We start from the raw sequence: 24,737 nt of genomic DNA, 5'->3' as shown, positions 1-24,737 counted from the left end.
GCCTTCAAGTTGTTGCAGATGAAAAAACCCACCTGTAACCATGGGTTCTCTCACAGCCCTAGCTGCTGGTGGCCCTGGTAGACTTAGCTTTCACTTCATGGGGTTTTGGAGCAGGGTTCTCTGCCTGCTGAACATTTTAGCAGTAATCATGATTTAGCTGTCCATATGCCCTTTGCCCAAGCTCCCAAGGCTGTCCAGACCCCTGTGTCCTGGCATTTCATCCCTCCTATTCCTTACCTATGGTGACATTCCTTGACCATTGAGCTGACTTTAAGTTAGTCCATTGAGGACTGGGAGATCCTCGGACAGCTGGTCACCCCAGCCCAGCCCCTTGATGCATTTTCCCCTTATGATGGCATCCTGAGAATCTCTCCCACAAGGGCCTTAGTGCAGCATACTGGAATAAGGGGTGGGGAGTGGTGGTCCAAATAGAGACTTTCTGGTTTTGGTCATAGGAACCCATTTTGGGAAACTAGTAGAAGTGAGGTGTTGCTTGGCTGAAGCATAGTCACTGCCCTCAAGGCTTGGCCTGGAGGCACTTCAGATCCTCTCCCCACTCTCAGGAGCTCTACTGGCCTTCTTGGTCTAATTCTGTCTCTCTGCGTCTCTGCCATCCCCAGGCTGTCCTTTTGTACTCATTCTCTTGCTTGTTATCTGGGGAGAGTGTTCTCTTGTTTACCCTCTGTGGCAAGGAAGGGGGCAAGACATGACTGAGCCCTAGGCCAAAACATGGTCATCAGAAGTTCTCTTGGAAGTGGTTGCAAGGCCCTTGCCCACATTCCTCTTCCCACAGCAATCTGCAGAGCGCTGTGTGAGCACGCTGCTCGATCTCATCCAGACCAAGGTCAACTACGTGGTCCAGGAAGCCATTGTGGTCATCAAGGACATCTTCCGCAAGTACCCCAACAAGTATGTGCCCATCCCTCCCAGCGTGAGGGTGGTGTGGCTCTGCTGAACACAGGCATGTGGGGGGAGGAAAAGCAACAAGGAGCCTCTCCTTTTTCCTTATTTCTCTGCCACAAATGGCATTCTCAAAAGAAACCTATTGTTTTTTCTTACTTCTCTTGAGTCACCCCTCCTCCACTCCCCAAACTAAATAAGCACTAAAATGTAACAGATAAACTCAAATCCCATTACTCACCACTCTCTTAGGATCTTGTGGGGCAGCTTCCTGTCTCTCTCCGTGCCTGCTGGGCCTCTTCTGGGTTGCCTGGGCTCCTTCGCTGCTCACTTGCTGGCTGTGTGCTCGTCTCTTAGGTATGAGAGTGTCATCGCCACACTGTGTGAGAACCTGGACTCCCTGGATGAGCCTGAGGCCCGGGCTGCCATGATTTGGATTGTGGGCGAGTACGCCGAGCGAATTGACAACGCCGACGAGCTGCTGGAGAGCTTCCTGGAGGGCTTCCATGATGAGAGCACCCAGGTGAGCCACCAGGTGGGGCGACTTGGGCCAGGGTGTGGGTCGTGATTGGCAGCTTGGTACTGGTGCGGTCCATCCCACCCTGAAACCCTCCCCTCAGCCAGCAGGCCTCAGGCCCAGCCCTTCGTGATACAGCACTGACAGTGTAGACAGATAGTGGGGCTGACAGGGGTGGCCCCTTTTCCTCTCACCCTGCATTAGCTATGGGGTTTTCTGGGGACAGTCTGTGATGTTGGACACTGAAGGTAGGCAGAATTTCCAGCTTTCATTTCATATTTATCTTTGGATAAATATGAGTCAGACATTCAACCAACTGAGCTACCCAGGCATCCCGCTTCTTGAACTGTGGGGCACGTGGCTGGCTCTGTCGGTACAGCATGTGACTTTGGATCTCGAGGCTGTGAGTTTGAGTGTAGAGATTACTTAAAAATAAACACTACTGGTAGCACACTGTATACATTCAAATTGTACAGCACTGTGCCTTTTTCCCTTAAGAAGGTATCTAAAGGCGCTGTTGTTACTAACTGATGGGACTCTTCACGGCTGCATAGTGCCATGTTTATTTAACCAGCCTCCCCTGATGGTTCTGTAGGTGTTAGTCTTCTGCTCTTTTAATCAATACTGCTATGAATAATCAATGTATGTAGGTCGCATATGTGAGTAGCTGGGGGACCAACTGTGAGATAAATTCTTTCTGTTGAAGGGGACTATGCACTGGAGATGTGGGAAGCTGTTCCCCATTTCCTTTGGTATAGGAACTTTTGTGGTTTACAGTCCAATCTCAGTCCAATCAGCATAGCCCTCCCCTTACCTCCTTGTCAACCTAATATGTTCACAGACTGTTTTTGCCAATCTGATGAACAACAGGGTGTACCTTGGTTGGTTCTGTTTGCATTTTTGTTGAGTGGGGTTGAGCATCTTTTCATGTGTATTCCCTTTTTTGTGAACCAGGCACTGTCTGCTCATAAAAGAGAGCTTTTAAATGTGTTTGTAAGCACAGAAATCTTTGCTGCCCAACGGGGGAGTATGTTCTGTTGGGTCAGAGCATGAGCCTTGGAATAGGAGACCACAGTCTCCAAACCCTTCTTTTGTCCCTTCTTGGCTCTGTGGTTGTACACTAATTCTCTGCCTCTCTGAGCCTCAGTTTCCTCATTTATAAAATGAGGTTCTTAAGACTGTGCCTGATCCTCTTGCTCTGAAAGTCATATAGAATGCTTTGTGCAATGTCCTTATTGGGCACCCAGGCCGTAATAAGCACTCGTGAGTGGTAGTATTGGTGTTGATCAAAATTGGTTTAAAAGTAAACTGGTCCATGGGGCGCCTGGGTGGCTCAGTCATTAAGGTCTGCCTTCAGCTCAGGTCACGATCCCTGGGTCCTGGGATTGAGCCCTGCATTGAGCTCCTTGCTTAATGGGGAGCCTGCTTCTTCCTCTCCCTCTGTAGTTCCCCCTATTTATTCTGTCTGTCAAACAAATATGTTTTTAAAAAATTTAAAAAAAAAAAAAAGTAAACTGGTCCAGGCAACAAACCCCTGAGGACCTACTGCTTTCCTGTAGCTGGTAAGTTCCAGGAGTGTGTTCTCTTCCGGCATTCTTGGATGAGGATGCCCAGACGGCGGCAGCAGGGCTTTGTGTGTCTCCCCGGGGTGGTTTCTCCTTTGGGAAGACTCCCAGAATTAGGGCCTATTTGGGGTCAGTGGTTCCAGGCTATGACCTGTAACAGCATGGTGCCTTCCTTAACTCCCTTCCCCCTGGTAGTTCCAGCAGCGGTCTAGGCCTGTTTGCATCAGCCTGAGCCAGTCGTCATGATTCCGATTGGCCAGGTTTATCAGACTCCTCTCCCAGTCTCCATCAGGCAGAGAGGAGGATGATTCTCTGAAGGGAAGCCAGTATTTCTCTTAACCAGAAGACAGACTAGACGCTAGATGGGCAAAAACAACAGATGTTCATCACAGAATAATGGTCTTAACTCCTACCATCACCCACTCCCACTGCCACCTGCCAGGTCTGCTATTAGCCTGCCCTGGGCTGCTTTTACTTTCACCATACTAGCCTCCTCACTTGCTAGTCTCTGAGAGAAGCAGAGCCTGACTTGGGATCCCTTCTGCCCCCCACCATCAAGTCCTGCCTGGGATTAGTGCAGAGAATGTCCTCTGGGGGGTGTTTCTGCAAAACTAAAGTAAATCTTTTGTAGCCCCTTCCCCGTTGGGCAAAGTCTGCTGGAGAGCCCAGGCTTAGAGAAGTCAGCAAGGGAAGCTAGAGCAGGAGCCTGGGTTGGGGAAAGGAATCTAATCTATGCTCCTCCCCTACCCCCACTTTGGGTGGCCTGGAGCAAGTTAAACTTGCCAAACCAGTTTCTTCTTCTCCAGTGCAGGGTTGCTGCAAAACTGATTGGATGATGTGTGTAGACTGGGCACTCCCAGCGTGGCTGGGTGGTGGTGATGGCGCTTTTAATTAAGTGGCCAGTTGCCTTCGCTTCCTGGGTTCACAACACCATTCGGAGTTTCTATAAGCATACTTGTTTAGTGCTTTGCAGTTTGGGAACTTATTTAATTTATTATATTTATTTATATTTTAGTTAAATTTTTAAAAATATTTTATTGATTTGACAGACAGAGATCACACATAGGCAGAGAGGTAGGCAGAGAGTGGTGGGGGAAAGCAGGCTCCCTGCTGAGAAGAAAGCCCAATGCGGGGCTCGATCCCAGGACTCTGGGATCCTGACCTGAGCTGAGGGCAGAGGCTTTAACCCACTGAGCCACCCAGGTGCCCCATTTCAGTTAATTTTTTGTATATGCTTATTATTACATTTATTGGGCGTGGAGCCAAACACGGGGCTTGAATTTACAACCTGGAGATCAAGACCTGAGCCAAGATCAAGAGTTGTACGCTCAACCAACGGAGCCAAGATCAAGAGTTGTACACTCAACCAACTGAGCCCCACAGGCACCCCAGGGAGCTTATTTTAGATTATCTCTTTGAGCCCCCTTATCCTGGGCTCCTAGGCCTCTCCAGTCATGGACAGGGAGCTCAGAAAGTCTTACCTGGGGTGGTATGTCAGTCTAGCCTGCGTCTTGCCCCTGTCTGGATGGCAGGATGGTTGCCCTGAACATGCAGGCTGACATGTGGGGTGTCAGCGTGTTAGTGAGGCTGGGAGGCCTCAGTCTAATGGTCCAAGTTCCTAGGCAGTGTAGCAGACCTGACAGTGACGAATGATGCCAGGCAGCCAGCTGACCTGGGCTGAGGAGAACTCGGTAAAAATCCCTGCGTGCTGGCTGCAATGATGTTGATGACCACGGTGACAGGCGTTGTGTATTGAGCAAAGTATACGATAGGTTGTTTACATTCCTTATCTCATGGGCTCTTCCATCAATACTGTCAGGAGTTTACACTAACACTATAGGTGAGGAAGCAGACTCAGAGAAGTTGTAGGACTTATCCAGAGTCACATTCAAATGAGGTGTGATATAACTCTAGCTTCAAAGCGGTCATAAATGGTAGTTTTGTGAGCTCACAAGAACCCCCTGAAGCAGGCCACCCTTCTCCCCACCAAATGAAGATAAATGGCTTCCCCTGGACTACCTGGCCAGGGGCTGTAGCCAGGTTCTAGAAGCCAATCTCTGGGCTGCCTCCTGCTCTAACAACTGCCAGCCCCACCGCTCCTCTTCTGTTGGCCCATGTGTAACCAAATGACAAGGACTCTGGATTGCTTAATTCCAGAAATGGATCACGTCTCCTCCGTCCTGCCACCTGCTATTAGCCCATTCTATGTACCCTCCATTTTGCCAACCGCAACCGGAAGGTGCTGTCAGCCCTGTTCCCTCCCTCCTGCCACAGGCCTGTCCCTGGCACAGCCCTGGCTCAGGAGTCTCAGGTTGCCCTCTTATCTTGGGACTGACAGAAATGAGATGTGGCTAAGGAAGGACTATGTGCAGAGAATTGTTCTTTCAAGAGATGTTTTTTGAGTTAGCAAGTTTTTCTTAAGTGCCTGCTGTGCGCGAGACACTGATAGAGCAATAACCAGGGATACAACTGTGATAGGCATGATCTCTGTCCATAGGACAGGCTGGTGGCTGGAAAGCATTCTGATAGTGGGGGGGGGGGGGGGAGTGCTGATGAGGGAGGGCAGGAAGCTGCAGAAGCATGGGGGTGCTGGGGCAGCATGAGCTCCAAAGGGTGAGAAGAGGTTGGCCAGGCTGAGGGCATGATCAGGTGAAGGCAGCAGCAGCAGGGTGAGAGCTGAGAGAGGGCTGGGCCGGGTTGGTTCTCACCTTCTGGTAGACGCCCTGCTCCTTAATGACAGGCTGACTCTGTAGGCCCTCCTGGCCCAGTCCGTCAGTGGTACCATCTCTGCTTGTTGACAGATGGTCCTTCTAAGAAGCACACCAGCTACACATGTTGCCTTTTTAAGCTGCGAACTCCTTAAGGCACTGTGAGTCTGGGAGCTCTGACAGGTTCCTGGGACCCTAAGGTAGGGTTGCCAGATAGCAGTGGCCATCTCCTTCCTGAATGGTAATGCCAAGGTCCAGGCTATTCAGCACTACTGTGACAACCCCCTGGCCTTAGTCTGTGCTCTGTGGCCAACTCCAAACCTGGGAAAGCTGCTCTCAGTTTCCAGGGCCTTTGAAAAATACCCTTCTCTGTCTTTGAGGCCCTCATTTGGTTTCCTTCCATCCCCACATGAAGCCCTCGCTACTTGTTCCTTGTCACCTTTCTGTCTTCCCGCAGGTCCAGCTACAGCTGCTAACAGCCATCGTGAAACTCTTTCTGAAGAAGCCGACAGAGACCCAGGAGCTGGTGCAGCAGGTCCTCAGCTTGGCCACTCAGGTCAGTGCCCCAGCCTCTCTGCTGCGCCCAGTGCAGGTCTCACTCTACAGGGGGCGCTGTGGTCTAAGGAGCCAGCAGGACCTTCATGCCAAGGTTCTTCCCCTGAGGCTGGCATCACTAGAGGGGTTGGCCCTAGAGTAATCCAGGACCCCTGCTCAGGGAGCTCAGTCACAGATAAATCAAGATGGGGTGGGTCAGGTGAGGAAGTCAAGACAGACTGCAAACAAAAGAGGGGAGGGAGGTCCAGGAGAACCAGAGAGTTTGTAGGACAGGGAAGACAGATTTTGGAGTGGAGCGAGGATTGGGGACAGAAGTGGGAATCCCCTGTTTAACACTGAGGTAGGGGAGGAAATCAAGGGGCCAGGCCATGTTTAGGGACAGGTTAATGGGACTGCTCAGGATCAGTGTTCAGTGCTGTGACCATGCCCAGGTCATGGGATTTGGGGAGGAGCTCCTTCCTTCCCAGCTGGTTGCTCTGCTATGAATTTAATATGCTTCTTGTCACCTCCCCACTGCTTAAGGACTCTGATAACCCAGACCTGCGGGACCGTGGCTACATCTATTGGCGTCTGCTCTCCACGGACCCAGTGGCTGCCAAGGAGGTGGTGTTGGCTGAGAAGCCACTCATCTCTGAAGAGACAGACCTCATTGAGCCCACACTGCTGGACGAGCTCATCTGCTACATTGGCACCCTGGCCTCCGTCTACCATAAGCCTCCCAGCGCCTTTGTGGAGGGGGGCCGGGGCGTTGTGCACAAGAGCCTGCCACCACGCACTGCCTCGTGAGTGAAGTTGACCAGTCTCCAGGCTGAGCCTCCCTACCTGGTTTTCCAGTTCATTAGTCTAGGCATTCAGGCCTATTGTGGTAACCCTGGCCAGGCTTGAGTCGGAGGGAAATTACCATTCTAGTGACATTTTTATTTTTTAAAGATTTTATTTATTTATTTGACAGAGATCACAAGTAGGCAGAGAGGCAGATGGGGGAGTAGGGGAGAAACAGGCTCCCTGCTGAGCAGAGAACCTGATGCGGGCCTCGATGCCAGGACCCTGAGATCATGACCTAAGCTGAAGGCAGAGGCTTAACACACTGAGCCACATAGGCAACCCAAGTGACTTATTTTAGAGATAAAGTGTGGGAGCTGGGGGAGGGGCAGAGAGAGAGAGAATCTCAAGCAGACTTCACACTGAGCGTGGAGCTTGATCCCATGACCTGAGATCATGATCTGAGCTAAAAACAAGAGTCAGACACTTAACCTACTGAGCCACCAAGACACCCCCATCCTAATGACTTTTTAATGGATGTTTACCACAGAAGCGCCTGGGTGACTCAGTCATTAAGTGTCTGCCTTCAGCTCAGTCATGATCCCAGGGTTCTGGGATCCAGCCCCTCATTGGGCTGTCTACTTGGGAGGAAGCCTGCTTCTCCCTCTTCCACCACCCCCTGCTTGTGTTCCCTCTTTCTCGCTATCTCTCTCTTTGTCAAATAAAGAAAGAAAATCTCAAAAAAAAAAAAAAAAAAAAAAAGGAAAGAGGGCGCCTGGGTGGCTCAGTGGGTTAAGCCGCTGCCTTCGGCTCAGGTCATGATCTCAGGGTCCTGGGATCGAGTCCCGCATCGGGCTCTCTGCTCAGCAGGGAGCCTGCTTCCTCCTCTCTCTCTCTGCCTGCCTCTCTGCCTACTTGTGATCTCTCTCTGTCAAATAAATAAATAATCTTTTTTAAAAAAAAAAAAAGAAAGAAAGAAAAAATGTTTACTACATACAGGGTGACCTCATTTGATCTTTACAACATCTCAAAGAGTATTCCCCCATTTAACGGATGAGGACAATAGGACAGAGAGCTTGAGGGCCTGGTGTGGCGTCCCACAGCCAGCACAGCTAGTCTCAGACTTGATTCTAATTCCAGAGCCCTGTTTTTCTCACCCTCCTCTGCCACCCCCTGGTGGTTGGTTTGGCCTGCGTACCCAGTCCTCCAGGGCGGGCATCCAGTCTTTAGAGTGCGCTGAGTGGTGGAAATAGACCGCCCCTCTCTTCACTCACCCCCATGATGCTGGATCTCTTGGGGAGCCAAAAAGATGGATCAGGCTTGGGAAGGGGGAAGAGGAAGGGCCATGTAGACAGCCCTTCTGGAACAGTGTGGAGATCCAGGTGCCTGTGCTGGGGGAGGACCCTGGAGACTGAGGACTCTGACCTCCCTGAAACAGCCCAGCGCCCACCCTACTGACCCTCTCCCTCCTATGTCATCGCAGGAGTGAGAGCACCGAGAGCCCTGAGACGGCCCCTGCTGGAGCACCCTCTGGTGAGCAGCCGGATGTCATCCCTACCCAGGGCGACCTGCTGGGTGACCTCCTCAACTTGGACCTCGGCCCCCCAGTGGGTGGCCCACCCCTGACCACCTCCTCAGTGCAGATGGGAGCCGTAGACCTTCTTGGTGGAGGCCTCGACAGCCTGGTATGTCCTGGGGCCCTCTGTGGATAACATTAATAATTACCTTTAGAGGAGTAGTCAGTGAGCACCCGGTCTGTGCCATTCACCAACCGAGGGCCTCAGGGTACACCTGTCTGTGAAGGTGACTACGTCACTCCCTACTTAGAGGGGAGAAAACTGAGGTTCAAGAGTTCAGGTGACCTTCCCTCTAGGAGTGCACAATATGTTGCAGACACGGGACTTAGTCCCTTGCCGGACCACTAGATCTGGAGCCTGTAGGGCTAGAGCAGTGTCCACATACTCCCACACCCTCCACCAGCTTGGTGCAACAACCCAGGAGGCCTGAGAGGCCCATGAGGGGTCAGGGTCAGTCCCTCCTCCCCTGTAGAAAGGGGGTGGTAAGACTGGACTGGTTATCTCCCCAAGACTTGTACAGGCAGCAGGTAGAACCAGGAGGAGAGGTAGCAGAGCCCCTGTCACTTGGCCATGTCTGGCTCAGGTCCCAGAGGCATGACACAGGAAAAGGTAGGAAGGGCCATGGCACAAGATGTGGGTGGTGGAGTGAAGCCCTGAAAGTAGTGCCTTTCATAAAGATAGTCTGGGCCCCCCTTAAGCCTGGCACAGTCTCGCCCCACACGCCTCTCGGGAACAGCAGTGACTAATCTATTCACTCTTTCCTCTCTCTCTTGTCTCTGTCTTCTTTTCTGGCTTTTCTCTCTGCATGTGGCTGCCTGTTCTCTTCACCCTGCCTGCTTCTGCTTGGAGATGGGGGATGAGCCTGAAGGGGTATGGTTCAACCCTTGCGCCACCAAGCCTTTGTATCTGCTCTTCCTGAATGCTGGCCCAGCATCCCAGAGGGTGGATGATGTCAAAGCAGTCCTCCCTGCTGAGCTGTGGGCTTTTATCGAATGCCCTGTCTCAGTACCCTGAGACAAAGTTTCCTTGTCATCCCGAGGATCACCTGCTCTCTCAGTTTCCACAGGCCCTCTGTGACAGCCTAAAGGGTGTGGTCCTGTCAGCTTAGCACAGCCTCACCACAGAGTACTCCTTTTATCGGTGGGTTGCGGGTTGGTTTACACATGTCCCAGCCCTTTCCCAAGGTCACTCACCCGTAAGGCTGGAGGCTTGCAGGTCATGGAGGGCACAGTGTTTGTTTCTTCTCCACCCCCTTACCCTGTCTTGTCTCTGCAACTTAGAGCTGGTGTGACAATAGCCCTGCAGCCCCCCTCCTGCCCCATCCTATTTTCTAAAGTGCCAGGTTATTCTACTCATTCTGGGCCCTTGAGGTCCCCGCTTCTAATGCCTGCCTCTGACCTCTTTCCCTTCCCTTCCAGATTGGGGGTCCCAATTTTGTGGCACCCCCAGCAGCAACAGTCCCACCGAACCTAGGAACATCCATGGGCAGTGGCCTGAGTGACCTCTTCGACCTGACCAGTGGCGTGGGCACACTGTCGGGATCGTATGTGGCCCCCAAAGCAGTAAGTACCACACCTCCTTCCATGGCAGGAGCAGAGGGAAGTTAGATACTGACTGATGTTCCTTAAATGGTCTGTTCTGTGGAATCAGCTCAGGCCAACAGGGATGGGTGCCAGGGTCTGTGGGAGCACAGGGAAGAGATGCTAGGATGGCCCTGGGGGCCTGGGAAGACCTCCCAGGGCAGGGCTACTGGAGCTCAGGCCTGTAAATCAAGTCAGAATTAGGTGAAAGTGGAGAGAACGCTCAGGTGGCTGTCACAGCTGTGGTCAGGCCTGCACCTCCCAGACAACTGGCAAAGGTCCCATCTAGTTAGAGCAGCAGTTCTCAGGGCTATCTCCCAACCGGGGCCCCCTTCTGATGACAGATGTTGTCTAAGGCGCCCTTTATTTCCTGTGCTCAAAGGTGTCTGGACTATAGCCTACCTATACATGTCACTTCAAAATTAGTAAGACGCGGGATGCCTGGATGGCTCAATTGGTTAAGTGGCTGCCTTCAGCTCAGGTCGTGATCCCAGCGTCCTGGGATCGAGTCCCACATCAGGCTCCCTGCTTCTCCCTCTGCCTCTGCCTGCCACTCTGTCTGCCTATGCTCACTCTCTCTGACAAATAAATAAATAAAATCTTTAAAAAAAAAAAAATTAGTAAGACGCTAGCACTTCTTCTTCTTCTTTTTTTTTTTTTAAAGGTCTTTTTTATTTGACAGAGAGATCACAAGTAGGCTGAGGCAGGCAGAGAGAAAGGAAGGGAAGCAGGCTCCCCGCTGAGCAGAGAGCCCAACGCAGGACTTGATCCTGGGACCCCAAGATCATGATCTGAGCCAAAGGCAGAGGCTCAACCCACTGAGCCACCTAGACGCCCCAAGATGCTAGGACCTCTTAAAGGAGACAGAAAGGGAAGAGAATAAAATGATATATTTCCATGTCGTAAAGGCTTGGATACTCCCACTCCAGAAGATCTGATGAAGCCGTCAGGTGTTGGTGGCTGTGTAGAGTCACCACGACGGCCACAGGTAGTGTTTGTAGCTTAGGTGCTGAAAACCATGTGGTTACTGGTATCCTTAGTTCCTGAAATGGTGACTGACTCCCAGTAAAGTCCCCGTAGAACAAAGAACAGGCTTTCTTTGATTTTCACTGTAATTGGGTTCCCAGCAATTTCAGGATATGTTGAAACCATGTAAAACATACTGCAGGGATACAGGACAGTTGCTCTTTGAGGGGACAGTTGTCCTCCCAACAGTATGTCCAGCATCCCTGACCGGCCTTTGTGCCACCTGCAGATGCCCCATAGGTGCCCACAATGCTACCATGCTACCAAGGCCTGGTACTCCCCAGGACTCCCGCCTAGACTGGCGATTAGGGAGGGAAGAAGCTGGCAAGGTCCACATTGCCGGGCCATGAGGGTTTCTCTCAGTCCTGGTGCGGTAGAGCCGTTAGAAGGTTTTAAGCAGAGATGAAATGTATTTACACTGGAGGGAGATTGCTTTGGCTACACTGTGGCAGGCAGGTTGGCAGGGCTAGGACAGAAGGTGCCCAGTGAGGAGACTGTCAGGAACTGCTGTGTGCTCATGGTGCCTAGACAAGGGCAGCTTTGAAGGCAGAGGCAAAAGAGAGCTCCTCAGGAGGTGGGACTGGCAGGATATGGGGGCTGGCGGGGAGGGAAGGATGCTGGCTAGATCAGTGGGATGAGGGAGGTGCTGTTTGCAGAGCTGGGGGTGAGGGAGAGGAAGGAGTGCTGGGTTTTCGAGGCAGGAATATGTGAGCCTGGCTCTGAGGACAGCGAGGTGTGGGCCACACCCTCAGCATCAAGGAATCTGCCAGGGGGTTCAGACCTGACCTGACCCCCTCACAACGCTCAGGGCAGGCCCTGTGTTTGCCACTTTGTTCCAGCCAGAGCCCCTTTCTCTCTTCCAAGGTCCCCTCCCGAAACCAGGACCTAGCTGGGCTTTAGGGGTGAGGTGAGCTCTCGGTTGTGTCTGGGGAGCTGTGAGCCAGTGCCTGCTTTGACCTTACCAGGAGTGGCAGCCGTGCGTGCAGCAGTGGTGGCCAGAGCCCCCAGTAGAGAGCAGGTTTAGTGCAGGCCCGTGACATAGCCCCTGCCCTGCCGAATCCCACCAGAGGCCTTATGGCACTGTCCTTCCTGTTTCACAGTCGACAAATCTCAGTGCTTTTGCCTAAGGTCACATAGCAGCTAATCCACAGTCTGAAACTAAATGCATGGTGCTTGCACCAAAGTCCCCGTTCCTGATCTTGATATGATCATGCCCCACAGTGTTTGAGAACGTCCTATGTGCCTTAGTGTCCTAGGCTGTCAGAATAACTAATTACTGTCCAGAGTAGCTACCTCAGTGCGTGAGGCCAGCACATACGTGTTAAAAGCCCAGTGTAGGGGCACCTGAGTGGCTCAGTCGTTGAGCTTCTGTCTTTGGCTCAGGTCATGATCTTAGTGTCCTGGGATAGAGCTCTACGTCGGGCTTCCTGCTCAGCAAGAAGCCTCTTCAGCTCCCCTGGCTTGTGTTCCCTCTCTAGTTGTCTCTCTTTGTCAAATAAATAAATAAAATCTTAAAAAAAAAAAAATGCCTAATGTAACAGGCATAAGGCAGGATCAAATGACAGAAGAGCAGCAAAGAATTCTGCAATCCTGTGGGTGCCAGGCCTTGCCAGGACTGCCGAGCTGCCAGAAATGTAAAGTCCGGAGCTGGCTCTCTGTGTGTGTGTTCATTTTAATGGATGGTATCACTGCTTTTTCTTTCTTTTTTTTTTTTTTTTAAGACTTTATTTATTTATTTGTAAGAGAGAGAGAGTGAGAGCGAGCACAGGCAGACAGAGTGGAAGGCAGAGTCAGAGGGAGAAGCAGGCTCCCTGCGGAGCAAGGAGCCAGATGTGGGACTCGATCCCAGGACGCTGGGATCATGACCTGAGCCGAAGGCAGCTGCTTAACCAACTGAGCCACCCAGGCGTCCCAATCACTGCTTTTTCTTAGTGGAGGCCCAGATGTGTGGACCAACAGTGAGTGCTGGAAAGGAGATGTTAGGGCATCACTCTGTCAGAGGAATTTAGGGCAAGCTGCCTGGAAGAGGAGTCCTTGCAACACAGGACTTTTCCCATTATCTTAGACACAGGAGTCTCTGGGGTCTGGATGTATTCTTTCTTCAGAAGCAGTAGGTGTGTCATCTGTGTTTTCCTAACAGCCATGTGACTGCCTAGAATGGTTTGTCCTATGGGCATTCTCCCTGCCACACCTGTGGTGGCAAATATGTTCTACCTTACCAGTCAAGGGAATGAGGCTTTCTCTGCACAAGAACTTGGGAGTTCCTGAAGCATTTGAACGAGTGGATGGTGACGTTTCCTTGGGTCCTTCAGCAAATATTGAGAATAAATTAAATTAAGTTTAATTAGTCTAAACTAATTTAGACTAATTTAGATTAGTTCTGTTGTAGCACCTGTGCTAGCTTCCGTGAAGCCACAGTGACCAAGAGAAATGCGGTCCCCACAGGCAGCAGCTGGTCCCAGGTAACAGAGGCAGTTCTGGAAGAGCTGTGAAAGGTGGCCTGCTAGAGGTTGGGGCCCCCCGGGAAGCTGCTCTGGGGGCCTGGGCGGGGCTCAGAGCTCTCTGCTTGCCTGTCTCAGCTAAGGCTGAAGCCCTGTGATTCTGCCCTCACACCTTTGTCCTGGGGAAACAAAGGATGATTATGTTAGCGAGTGTGGTAGGGATGGGCCTGCCAAAGCACTTTCCAGACTGGAGGGTGGGGGGGGGGGGCAGAGGCAGAGGAGCAAGTTCAGTGGAAGCCTGGCATAGGGGTCCCTGGGACATGGAAGCCGTGGGCAGTGGAAGTGCCGCAGCATTGGAGGGGTTTTTGGCATGATCAGATTTGCATCTTTTTAAAGTTCTATTTATTTAAGTAATCTCTCTGCCTCCGTGTGGGGCTCAAACTTATGACCCCAAGCTCAAGAGTCAGTCAGGTGCCTCCACATTCACACTTTAGAAGATGATTCAGGTGCTACAGAGAGGGGGGAGGGATTGAGGCACTGCAAGGGCTGCTGTCTTACCTGGTGGACTCTGACTGTGGTTCAGATGTACATGCTGCCCGCTGAGGGAAGCAGAGGCCCTGGCTGCAGATGGAGGAGGTAGTGGTGACAGCGTCTGGGCTGCAGGGACCATGGTGTGGGGCTTGGGGTCGGCTGAGGGTGGGGACCCAGATGGCATTGAGGTTCCTGGTGGTGGCACCTTGAGAGACAGTGAGATGTTCACACAGCACACCTTGGGGCAGCTCTTCAGGAGGCCTGGGTCTTTTTTGACCTCGGGGCTGGGCAGGGGGTGGGGGGACGCTGAGAATAGGGCCCTCAAAGGCATTTGTACCACCCTGGATGACGCCTGTGGATGTCCTTCCTGGTTGGGGCTTTAATTCAAGCTGTTTCGCCCTGCAAATGCTTCCTGAATGCCAATGGTCCAGCAGGCTCTAAGCCAAGGACGTAGAAAAGAAAAGCAGAGCCCTTTCCTCAAAGAGCTGACTGGGTCCAGGTGAGACAGACACACAGGGTCACATTCATCTGCTAACATGTCATGGTAGCATGGATGTAGGGAAGGAAGCTAGGTGTGGGCTTCCCAAAGGAGGCAGTTCTTGAGCTGACACTCCTATGACAGCCAAGCAGCAGAGGGCCTGCCAGGAGAGAGGTCCTCTTAGGTACTGTCCTTGGTCAGCCCAGTTTCTACAATTAAAAGGCCAGCCTTGCCTCCTGTGAGGAAGGACAGCCTGTGACAGCCAGGGAGGCCTCGAACTCTGGCTGAGGCCCTGGGTGCCCTTGGGCTCTTCTTGACTCTGCTCGGCTCTTCAGGAGGCTGGCAAGGCCCATTTTCCTCTTCACCTCTCTCAGCCTCCTTACTGAGTGTTCCTTCTTGGACCTCTGAAGACTCAGGTCAGCCCTTGGGCACACCAAGCACCAGTCTACCCCACGCTGCTCTGATACACAGCCACGCTGTCGTGGTGGCCCTGGGATCCCTGCGGGATTGTTCCTCTCATTCCAGGATCCCCCACCGCCATTGCCTGGTGGTAAAGGCAGGTGTGGTCAATCTGCAAGGCCCCTAAGGGAGAGGGAGAGACCGTAAGTAGAAGAGTCAGATGGAGGGTGGGTAGCCTCAGGTGGGCTGTTAACTTTTAGGGAAGTGGTAAACATGAGCCTCCTGTCTACTCCCTTGCCTATAGGTGTGGCTTCCAGCCATGAAAGCCAAGGGGTTGGAGATTTCAGGTACTTTCACCCGCCAGGTGGGTTCCATCTCCATGGACCTGCAGCTGACCAACAAGGCCTTGCAGGTCATGACTGACTTTGCCATCCAGTTCAACCGCAACAGGTACGTTCCCAAGGCCAGTGTGATGAGAGCCCTTGCTGGTGATTGCAGGCAGGGGTCGAGAGCTCTGAGGGATCTGGTGCCTCATGGGTGCATCTCAGGCCAAAACTCTGTACAGCAATGACGTTCTTGCCTTCTCCACAACCTCTGTATGTGGACTCCAAAGTACCAGGCAAAGGGGTAGGTCGTTTCCCCTTATTTTTGCCTTCCACTGCTCAAAGAGTGTTTGCTGACGAAAACCCCCGGCTCCAGACCAAGAGCCCGCCTTCAACAAACACTCCACATGACAGAATGGAGCCTCCTCTCCAGGCCTAAGTCGCTGCCACCGCAGGGCCCAGCTGTAAGAAGGCTGACGGGGAGCAGACCTGCCTCCCAGCCAGCACCTTGTGGCAGAGGTTTAAACCATCAGAAGGGGCCTCTGGGAATGGTGGCTGCGCTGGGCCCCTCACCCAACTAGGTCCCCTGTACTGGAGCTTCTGGGGAAGGTTTCCTCTCTGGCACCATTGAGGTCTCATGGACCAGGCCAGCTAGGCCAGGGCTCTCCTGGAGACCCAAGCAGCCTCTCCTGATGATTCTTCTTCCTGAGTGGCTCTAGTGATGAGCAAACTGAGCCTCTAAGAAGTTGACTGAAGGGGCTGCTTCCTCAGGGAGAGCCCGTAAGCCAGTGGGTCCTGACCCTCTCTCAGCTCAGATGGCCCTAGAGTTCAGAGAATCACTCCACATTCCAAGGGAAAGTCTCAATGATTGCTTACAACGGACTTACAGCGTGCTGACAATGCCCTGGGTGGCAGACCCTGTGTGAGGATTTTAGAGATATTATCTTACTTTGAGCTACTTGGCAACCCAGTGAGGTCAATGCCATTGTCACCTTTTCAGTAAATAATGACACTTGGGCTTAGAAAGGACCAGTGCCTTGCCCAGGATGACACAGCAGGCTGTGGGGGATCTTCCAGGAAAGCCTGAAGAGTGGGCCACCACAGAGGCCTGGGGTTCCCCACATCGTCTCCCAATGTATCCCAGGCAGGTCTGATTGCTGACGTGGGTAGAGTGCAGGTGAGGTCAGGCAGGTTAAGCTCTGGATCTCAGCAGTGCTACTTAGCCCATAGTGTCTGAGCACAGGCCTGCCCCTCCCTGAGTTTCCATGTCTTGGAAGATGAGAGAATGTATATCTCTCGCTGTTTTTATGAGAGTAGGAGTTGGTATAATATCAAATGCCCAGCCTGGGCACAGTGAGCTGTCACTGCATGGTCCCATGTCTCACACTCCTGGGCATCCTCCCCGCCTCATTTACCTATGTGTTGCTTTGCTGAGAAGTAGAGCTTTCCTGAATCTCTCTCTGGCTAGTTCTCGCCCTGACAGTAAAACCTGGTGTCTTGCTTGGGATGGTCACATCCTTCTTGGAAGGTGGGGATCGGTAGCAGAAACTTGGGCAGTCAGAGTCCAGTTAGAAGCAGCTTATAGTTCAGGCCTCTGGTGTTAGGTGGAACTCCTCAGGTGCAGGACAGAGCAAGGCCATGTTCACCTGGGCCTGCTCCACACGTAGCCCAGAAAAGAAAGTGCAGCCCAGATGGGAGTTAAGCCTGCAGCTGGCCTGGGGCTCATTCCTCCTGTCCACACAGCCATTGAGAGTGGGGGTCATGAACATGAACTCTCCTGGGCCCAGAGCTGAGGTGAAACCAGCTTACTGGACAGGCTTCTTGCCACCCACTGCTCTAGCTCTGGAGCCTGAGGAACCCACCCATCCCACGTCAGCACCTGTTCCCCCTGCCATTCCCGCGGGGGCTTCTCTCTCCCCAGCTTCGGCCTGGCCCCTGCTGCCCCCCTCCAGGTCCACGCACCACTCAGCCCCAACCAGACTGTGGAGATATCCCTGCCTCTCAACACGGTGGGCTCGGTCATGAAGATGGAGCCTCTGAACAACCTCCAGGTGTGTTCCAGGCAGGGCTAAGCACCCTACTCCTTACCTGCCCACCTACCACAGGGGAGGAGCCTGGTGGAAAGGTCTGGGGCCTTGCCTTTGTCGGCTAAGGGGTGTGTCTGTGGAGTTGTGCCCTTTGCCAAAGATCTGGCAAGGGAGACCTGATCCGAGGGGACGAAGGGGCATGGTTACCAGGGAAGGTGTGTGAGGGGACCTGGTCAGGTGGAGGCACAGGGAGCAGGCCCTTCCTGGGGCCTCAGAGGTCGTATCAAGCACATGGGACCAATCGGTGGCCTTGTTCCTAGGTGGCCGTGAAGAACAACATTGACGTCTTCTACTTCAGCACTTTGTACCCACTGCACATCCTCTTTGTGGAGGATGGGAAGATGGGTGAGTCCTGAGGGTATCCCAAGAGTCCCTGGAATATAATGATTGGCTTGGCCCCACAATGGAGTCTGTGAGTTGCCGGCCCCTCTGCAGAGCCTGAGGCGAGGGTCATGCCTCCATCAAGGACCACTGAGTGTTGTCTGGCCAGCTCTTTCCCTCAGTGGGGGCCGTGCTCTGCCCGCCCCTCAGCTTTGCCCATGGTCTCTAGACAGGCCTCCCATGGCCTCCTGAGCTGGGGAGCCCAGACCATGTCACACTGGATGTCCACCTCCTGTCCCCTACCATCCCCATGCCAGGAGGGCTCACTGCCAGCTCAGAGCTGAGCAGAGGACTTTGCCCACGTCATCTCTCGGTCACCACAGAAGCCCTATGACACAGGCTATGATTAACGAGCAGGCTGCTTGGGGCCAGAGCAGGGGGGAGTGCATGTGTGGGTGCTGGGAAGGAGAGATTTAAGGCTCAACGGGGAGGGGGAAGCCCAGGGTCTTTTGGAAGCAGCACTGGTGGCCACTGTCACAGAGCTAAAGGTTTGTTCAGGGAAGCAGGAGGGGGCTGTGGCAGAGCTCGTGCCTGTCTTCAGCTTCAAGTTCATACCCCCAAGAAACCCATTACCTGCTGGGTGTTACTGAGTGGGGTCCCAGGTTTATCAGGGTTCCATCTTCTACCTTGTCCCCCACTCCCAGACCGACAGATGTACCTGGCCACGTGGAAGGACATTCCCAATGAAAATGAAGCCCAGTTCCAGATCAGAGACTGCTCTCTCAATGCAGGTAGGACTTCTCCGCCCTCCCCCGCCTTCCAGCCCCATCCACACCTGCCCCTTACCTGTACCCTCAGCCCTCCCCCACCACTGACTGGGGGCCCCCTTCTCACTCTCAGAGGCTGTGAGCAGCAGGCTACAAAGCAGCAACATCTTTACGGTCGCCAAGAGGAATGTGGAGGGCCAGGACATGCTCTACCAGTCCCTGAAGCTGACCAACGGCATCTGGGTGCTGGCGGAGCTGCGCATCCAGCCAGGCAATCCCAGCTTCACGGTGAGGGCCCCTGCTCCTGCCCTGCCAGCCCTGGGGTGTCTACCTCCATGTTCCAGGCAGCCTCTCCTTCTCTCACTCCTTCCCAGACCAGGGGTCAGTCTGAACAGGTGCGCTGTAGCCCAGCTAGGCTGGGGTCCCTCTGAACGCGACATGAATGAGCCTCAGAATTCTGAGCCTAGCTTCCAACCCCGTCTCATCAGATTACTAGATAAGACACTAAACTGTGTCACCAGTGATTTGGTCTTGAAGATTCTATACAGTTGGACCCCTTCAGGGGGCACAGTTGGCCTCAGGCCCACCTGACTAGGAAATGGCATTGCTAGGAAATGGGTGCTGGCCCTGTTCCCACTCTTCCCTGCCCAGGGGCCCACCTGGGAGGGCACTGATGGTGAACAACTTGCCCTTTTTGGGCTTCATGTCAGACCCCAGTCAGGACATGGCTTCCACGGAGTGTGTGGTTGCCCTGGAGGCCATGCTGCTGTTCCAGGCCCCAGAGAGCACCAGGCTTTGCTTCTCACCCTGCGCCCCCGTCTCTGGCAGGCATGGCCCTGCAGACGTGGCTCCCCGGGCCCCGGGCCCCGCGGGCGGTGCTGGCACTATGGTTGGGCGGGGGCTGCGGCAGTAGCTTCGGTGGTGGTAATTTCCATCTCCCTGTGTTTGGTCGCTGCATGCCCACCTTCCCTGCTGGTGCCGTGTTGCAGGACTTGGAGGTTAGCAGACTGCTTTTCTCTTCCTCTTTCCCCTCCATTCTCCTCAGCCACACCTCGCACAGCCTGGCTCCTGGCCTGGCTCCAGTGCACCCTGCCTCTCCTAGCCTCGCCTCACCCTGCTGCTCCCCAAAGCCGGGCAGACGTGCATGCAGGCACGGGGCACCCCAAAGCTTCCCAACCAGATGAACCCGACTGAGGAGCTGGTACCCCCACTTCCCAGCACGCAGAGCGTGCACAGAGCCCTGCAAAGAAGATCGGGGCCACACAGGGCCACCACTGCTGGCTTCCAGAGCTCTGTTTGCTCCCCCCTTTCTCGTCGCACCCTTCAGTGACAGCGACTTTGGCAGAAGTGCTGGTGGCACTTGCTTCTCTTCTGCCTACTCTCCAGCTCCCACAGTGGCAGAGCTGCCTGTGCTGGCGCCGAAGAAGACTCCCCAGCGACACCCCCCCACCACTGCTATCTCTCCAAATGGAGACCTCCTTTGCAGCCCCCACACCTCATCAGAGACCCCAGCCCTTCACGGGCAGTAACGGGCCCCAGCAGCTCTGTGGGGCAGGGGCCGGGTCCTCCCCGCCTGCCACCAGCTCATGATTCACTCTGCTTGGGCCGTAGCGGCTGGGCTGACAGCAGGTGTGTGGGCTGCACGTATATTTGGTCCGCACCCAGCTGGCTAATGCAGCCACCCCCTCCGCTCCCTCCGCTTTACTACACATCTGCCCCAGCCGCGCTGCCACCAGGCCACGTGTGCACACCACACTCTTGCATCTGGCTCTCCCGCTTTTCTCCCTCCCTATGTTCCCTCCCAGCCCCTGAGAGGAGCCTGGGGAATTCTGACCTCCTTCTCCCCCTGCAGCTGTCCCTGAAATGTCGAGCACCAGAGGTGTCCCAACACGTGTACCAGGCCTACGAGACCATCCTCAAGAACTGAGGCCCCATCCAGTGCCCACCCTGGCCTTCTGCCAGCCCCAACAAGGAGCCCCCGGGGAGTGGCAGCACCTCCTTCCTGGAGACGCTGAGCAAGGCTCTTGGACACCACGGAGTTCCCTGGTCCTAACTGCCAGGCCCACTGGGTCCTCAGGGCAGGTTAGCATTCCTCCTGGAGTGAAATCTCAGTGTACCCCTGTGCTCGGGGACTCCCCTCTTCTGTTGCTGCTGACAGTTAGGGTCAGGTGAGGAGGGGACCAAAGGAAACAGAGCCAGAGAGGCCACAGAAGCTGATCAGGCAGAACCAGGATTTTCTCTTCCTTTTCCTGACCAGTGCTTGAAGGGCGAGTATGTGGCTCCCTCTTCAGGCTCCTGGCCTGGGAAGCCGCTGCCCCTCAGTCTCTCTTGGGTCAGTGTTAGAGGGCCTCCCCATTGCCCGCTCTCAGGCCAGGCTGTCCTGGTGTGTGTGGAGGGTCCTTTGGTGTGCCCAGAGAGCTCCTCTGTCAGGGGTCTGGGGCTCCTGGGGGCCTACACCCCTACCTTCCCTCTCTGCATCCACCCAGGGTTGTGCCCATCGGGCCTCAAGCCTCCCGAGCACTGACCTACACGGGCAAGACTGGGCAGAAACGTCCAAAGCCCCGACCCAGGCTCCTGCCCCCCCAGCAGTTGCACACATCGACTCACCCCACTCCTTTTCTTGCCCCGGAGGACGGTGACTGCCTTCAATATAGTCCTTGGCGTCCCCTGTGTTTCTGGAGCAGAGACAGGACTGAGGGATGGGGCACATGGGCGAGCAGGGTGCTTCCCATCTGGGATTTCTTTGGGGTTTCTCCTTAGTGTCTGCTGCCCTCCCCCTGGCCTCCCATATTTCCGTTGTGTCTGACAGAGCATTAGGTTTTCCTGTACTGCTGTTTAATAATAAAGAAAGATTCTGCTTTTGGCAATCACGGACACTTTTTTCCCCCTCCACTAATTGTCAGAATTGAAAATTGCCTCCCAGTGGTTGAGGATGGCTTTCTGAGCCCTGCAATAACTGTAATATTCATAGTATATATACATACACACACATATACATAGATACGTATACTGCAGTATACATAATATACATACACATATATATAATGTATGTTTATTCTTATTTTCAAAAAGAGAAAATGAATAAAAATGATGACATCAAGTGTGTCCCTGGCCAGTGTGTCAGGTCCTGAGGCTCTTGTGGGTGGGGTCCTGGGTCCAGGATCAAGGACTTGAACTGTGTGCGTAGCCCCTCCCCTGGCACTCTGAGGACAGGGCCTTTCCCTCTACCCTGTCCTTAAAAATGGACGTCTGAGGCCTGCTGATCTCCCTGGCACCGCTCCTGCCCTTGATCATAACTCCACCCAGCCGTCTTGCCTTTTGATGTTGGCTGGAGGGCTGTCTTCTGTTTTGGTTTTCCTCTTCTCCCTGCCATTGTGAAGGCTCCCAGGAGCCACGGAGGAGTGCTCTGGTGGTGGCAGGAGAGAGGGAACGGTTAGGTAGGCGGGGCACCAGGCCTGTCTGGGCAGGCTCTTCCCCCACCCTGCATCCGCGGCCGGCTGAGTGGGGCGCCCACCCGGCTGCCACCAAGGACATCCCATGTGACCCCAGTGCTGGGATTGGCCTGGATCCCAGGGGAGGGCAGCCAGACCAAGGGCAGGGCCCTAGTGGCAAAGCTGCTTGTGGTTCTCAGTGCCAGGTGGCCTGGAGGCCTTCAGTCTGCCTCTAAGGGAGGAGCAGCCTGTTGCCCTCGCCCCATTTCAGCCCACCATTCCCTGCACTGCCCACTTCCGACCCACTGCTGCCTTCCCGGCACTGGGAGGCTGAAAGAAGAACACGTCAGCAGGAGTTCCTGGCCTTCCACTGCCCCACATCTGACCCCTGAGGCTGAAGAGTCTAGAGCTGACCAATTTCTTTGATCACACAATCCAGTTCTCAGTTTACCTGAAAGTCCAGAGCTCAGAAGACCCTACATGGATGCGGCTGGAGTACCCCCAGCTGTGGACTAGAAGAGAGGTTGGGAGCCCTCGAGGAGACTTTGGCCCTGGCCTGCAGTGTCGCCTGATGCTCCTGGCTGTTTGAGGGCCTGGCTCCCACCCAGGATCCCGTGCATGCGCTGCCAGTCATGGCTCCCCACCTCTCTGCCACAGAGGGCAGATGTGAAGTGCAGGGTAGCTGACCGCAGGAGAGTGGCGTTGGGTGAGCAAGTCCAAGGACCATGTATTGGGGGTGAGGAGAAAGGCTGGCCTGCTGGAATGGAACACCTGGGAGCATCATCAAACACTTGGTGTTTTCCCCCATGTATAAAGCTGTGCTTGGGCCTCAAGCCATTTTGGGCAGGACCTGACTATGATTGTGCCTTGCTCCCACTCCATGGCACCTGGCATGATGGGACCCAGCAGAGTCTTAACATTGGCAGGGAGAGGGGCGCCTGAGAGGCTCAGTGGCTTAAAGCGTTTGTCTTGGGCTCAGGTCATGATCTCCAGGTCCTGGGATCGAGCCCCTGGTAATGCTTCCTACTCCCAACAAGGGAGCCTGCTTCTCCCTCTCTCTCTGCCCCTCCCCCCACTCATGCTTTTGATCTCAAATAATTTTTTTTTTTTAGATTTTATTTGTCAGGGAGAGAAAGCACAAGCAGGGTGAGTGGCAGGCAGAGGAAGAAGCAGACTCCCTAATAAGCAAGGAGCCCAATGCAGGACTCCATTCCAGGACCCTGGGATCATAACCTGAGCCAAAAGCAGATGCTTAACTGACTGAGCTACCCAGGTGTCCCTCAAATAAAATCTAAAACAAAACAAAACAAAAATTTGCAGGGAGAAACTGAAGCAGAGAGCATGCTCACTCCCAGTTCCCCAAGCCTGGGCCTTCCCACATCACTGCTTCAGAAAAACAAGCACCCAGGGCCACCACTAGGACGTAGGCCTTTAGGAGAAGTGCTTTAGGGGATAGCCAGCCAGTCCCAACTCTGTGCCCGTTGGCTCCCCCCTGCCCCCCACCACCTACTAAGGACCCATCATGTGCCTCTTCACCCTCCTCTTCATCACACTGCCCCGTCCTGATGTGCTCAGGCCTGCCCCCCTCTCTCTGGAGCCTTAGCTTCCTGCTGGAGGTTTTGAGCCTTCCCAGCCAGTAGAGGAACTCAGCCAAGGGCCTGAGGGGTTCCCTGTGTGCCAGACACTTGTGCTATGGCCTGCAGGGTGACCTCATTTTCCTTATCTTCAGCTAGTGATTTGCTTTTTTTTATTATTTTATCCATGGAGAGGGCTAGATTCTGGACCATGGGTGAAAGATAAGCCACACAAAAGATCCCTCCCACCCTTCCTCGGTTCTTAGTTTTGCTCTCAGGAGGCAAACTTTGTTGCTAGATTTGGGTTGTTTCCCACCCACCCCCCCAGGAATATTCTGTACATGATTAGAAGCAAGTTCACAGAGATATTTGCCAAACAAATGGCAGCACATTCCAGATACTACCAGCACTTTGCTTTTCTTAACCTATCAGTACTAACAGACCCACCCCAGAATTTCTTGGGTGAATGGGCTGCCATTGGCCGGAGCGTATGGGTGGACATTCAGGCAGTTTCCGTCTTCCGTGAGTCCAAGCAACAGTGCAGTCAATACCAGCCCACATACGGCCTTGCTCGTGGGCAGATGCAGCTGTGGGATCTAGCTCCAGAATTGCTAGGCCAGAGGGTATATAGCATTTTCTGTTTTAAATTGTACTTCTTGTTTTGAGAAGGCAATGTATTCACATGGCTCGAAATCCAAAAGGCAAAAAAAGAAGTGAAAAATCCTACTCCTCATTCCTCTCCGCAAAAAAACCAATGTTATTCCAAAGGCACTCAAAGAAGTCCAATATGGCTTTTTCCCCTTTTATACACAGTGGGTAGCATGGAATAACCCCGATCTGTGCCATGTTCTATCTTGGAGACTTTTCCATTATCACCCCATTACAGAGAGGGTCCTAATGCCTTTTTATCACGGCTGTGTGCTTTTCCATTGAATGGAGGTGCTGTCCCGAGCCAGAAGCCCCACAATGCCCATTAAGTTGGCCTAGGGTGTTGCTAGTACAAGTGATACTGCAAAGAATATTCACTTTCATACATGGACAGCGTCAAAGGTAGGTGCGCTTATAATTTTGAGAGCTGTTGCTAAAAATTCTCCAGTTTACATTCCCACCAGCCAGGAATGAGATGCCTATGTCCCCCATACTGTCACAGACAACCCAGTGTCTATACACTGTGTGCCAAACTTAAGGTGAAGAA

At 53.6% G+C, this 24,737-nt stretch overlaps 1 protein-coding gene and 1 non-coding gene across 4 annotated transcripts in view; both read left to right on the top strand.

Moving 5' to 3' along the window:
• AP1B1 (adaptor related protein complex 1 subunit beta 1) overlaps positions 1–21,404 on the top strand; it is a 53,887-nt gene extending 32,483 nt beyond the window's left edge. For 2 of the 3 annotated variants that reach the window (XM_059408769.1, XM_059408771.1), the window contains exons 10-22: positions 794–909; positions 1,258–1,423; positions 6,148–6,246; positions 6,768–7,027; positions 8,491–8,692; positions 9,434–9,454; positions 10,003–10,146; positions 15,344–15,489; positions 17,284–17,413; positions 17,710–17,794; positions 18,475–18,561; positions 18,671–18,825; positions 20,390–21,404. In XM_059408769.1, coding sequence (XP_059264752.1) covers positions 794–909; positions 1,258–1,423; positions 6,148–6,246; positions 6,768–7,027; positions 8,491–8,692; positions 9,434–9,454; positions 10,003–10,146; positions 15,344–15,489; positions 17,284–17,413; positions 17,710–17,794; positions 18,475–18,561; positions 18,671–18,825; positions 20,390–20,464 — 1,686 coding nt within the window. In that variant the 3' untranslated portion in view covers positions 20,465–21,404. The remainder of the gene's footprint in view (positions 1–793; positions 910–1,257; positions 1,424–6,147; positions 6,247–6,767; positions 7,028–8,490; positions 8,693–9,433; positions 9,455–10,002; positions 10,147–15,343; positions 15,490–17,283; positions 17,414–17,709; positions 17,795–18,474; positions 18,562–18,670; positions 18,826–20,389) is intronic. The other variant, XM_059408772.1, reaches the window with a different exon arrangement.
• Positions 16,035–16,131, top strand: LOC132024064 (small nucleolar RNA SNORD125). Its single transcript, XR_009406175.1, has one exon. It is a non-coding gene; the product is annotated as a small nucleolar RNA SNORD125 (small nucleolar RNA).
• Positions 21,405–24,737: the final 3,333 nt, after the last annotated feature.

The sequence above is a fragment of the Mustela nigripes genome, chromosome 8, assembly GCF_022355385.1.
Source record: "Mustela nigripes isolate SB6536 chromosome 8, MUSNIG.SB6536, whole genome shotgun sequence".
Classification (NCBI taxonomy): Eukaryota; Metazoa; Chordata; class Mammalia; order Carnivora; family Mustelidae; genus Mustela; species Mustela nigripes.
Note: the sequence above shows the minus strand (reverse complement) of the source record. Positions and strands in the feature narration are given on the sequence as shown.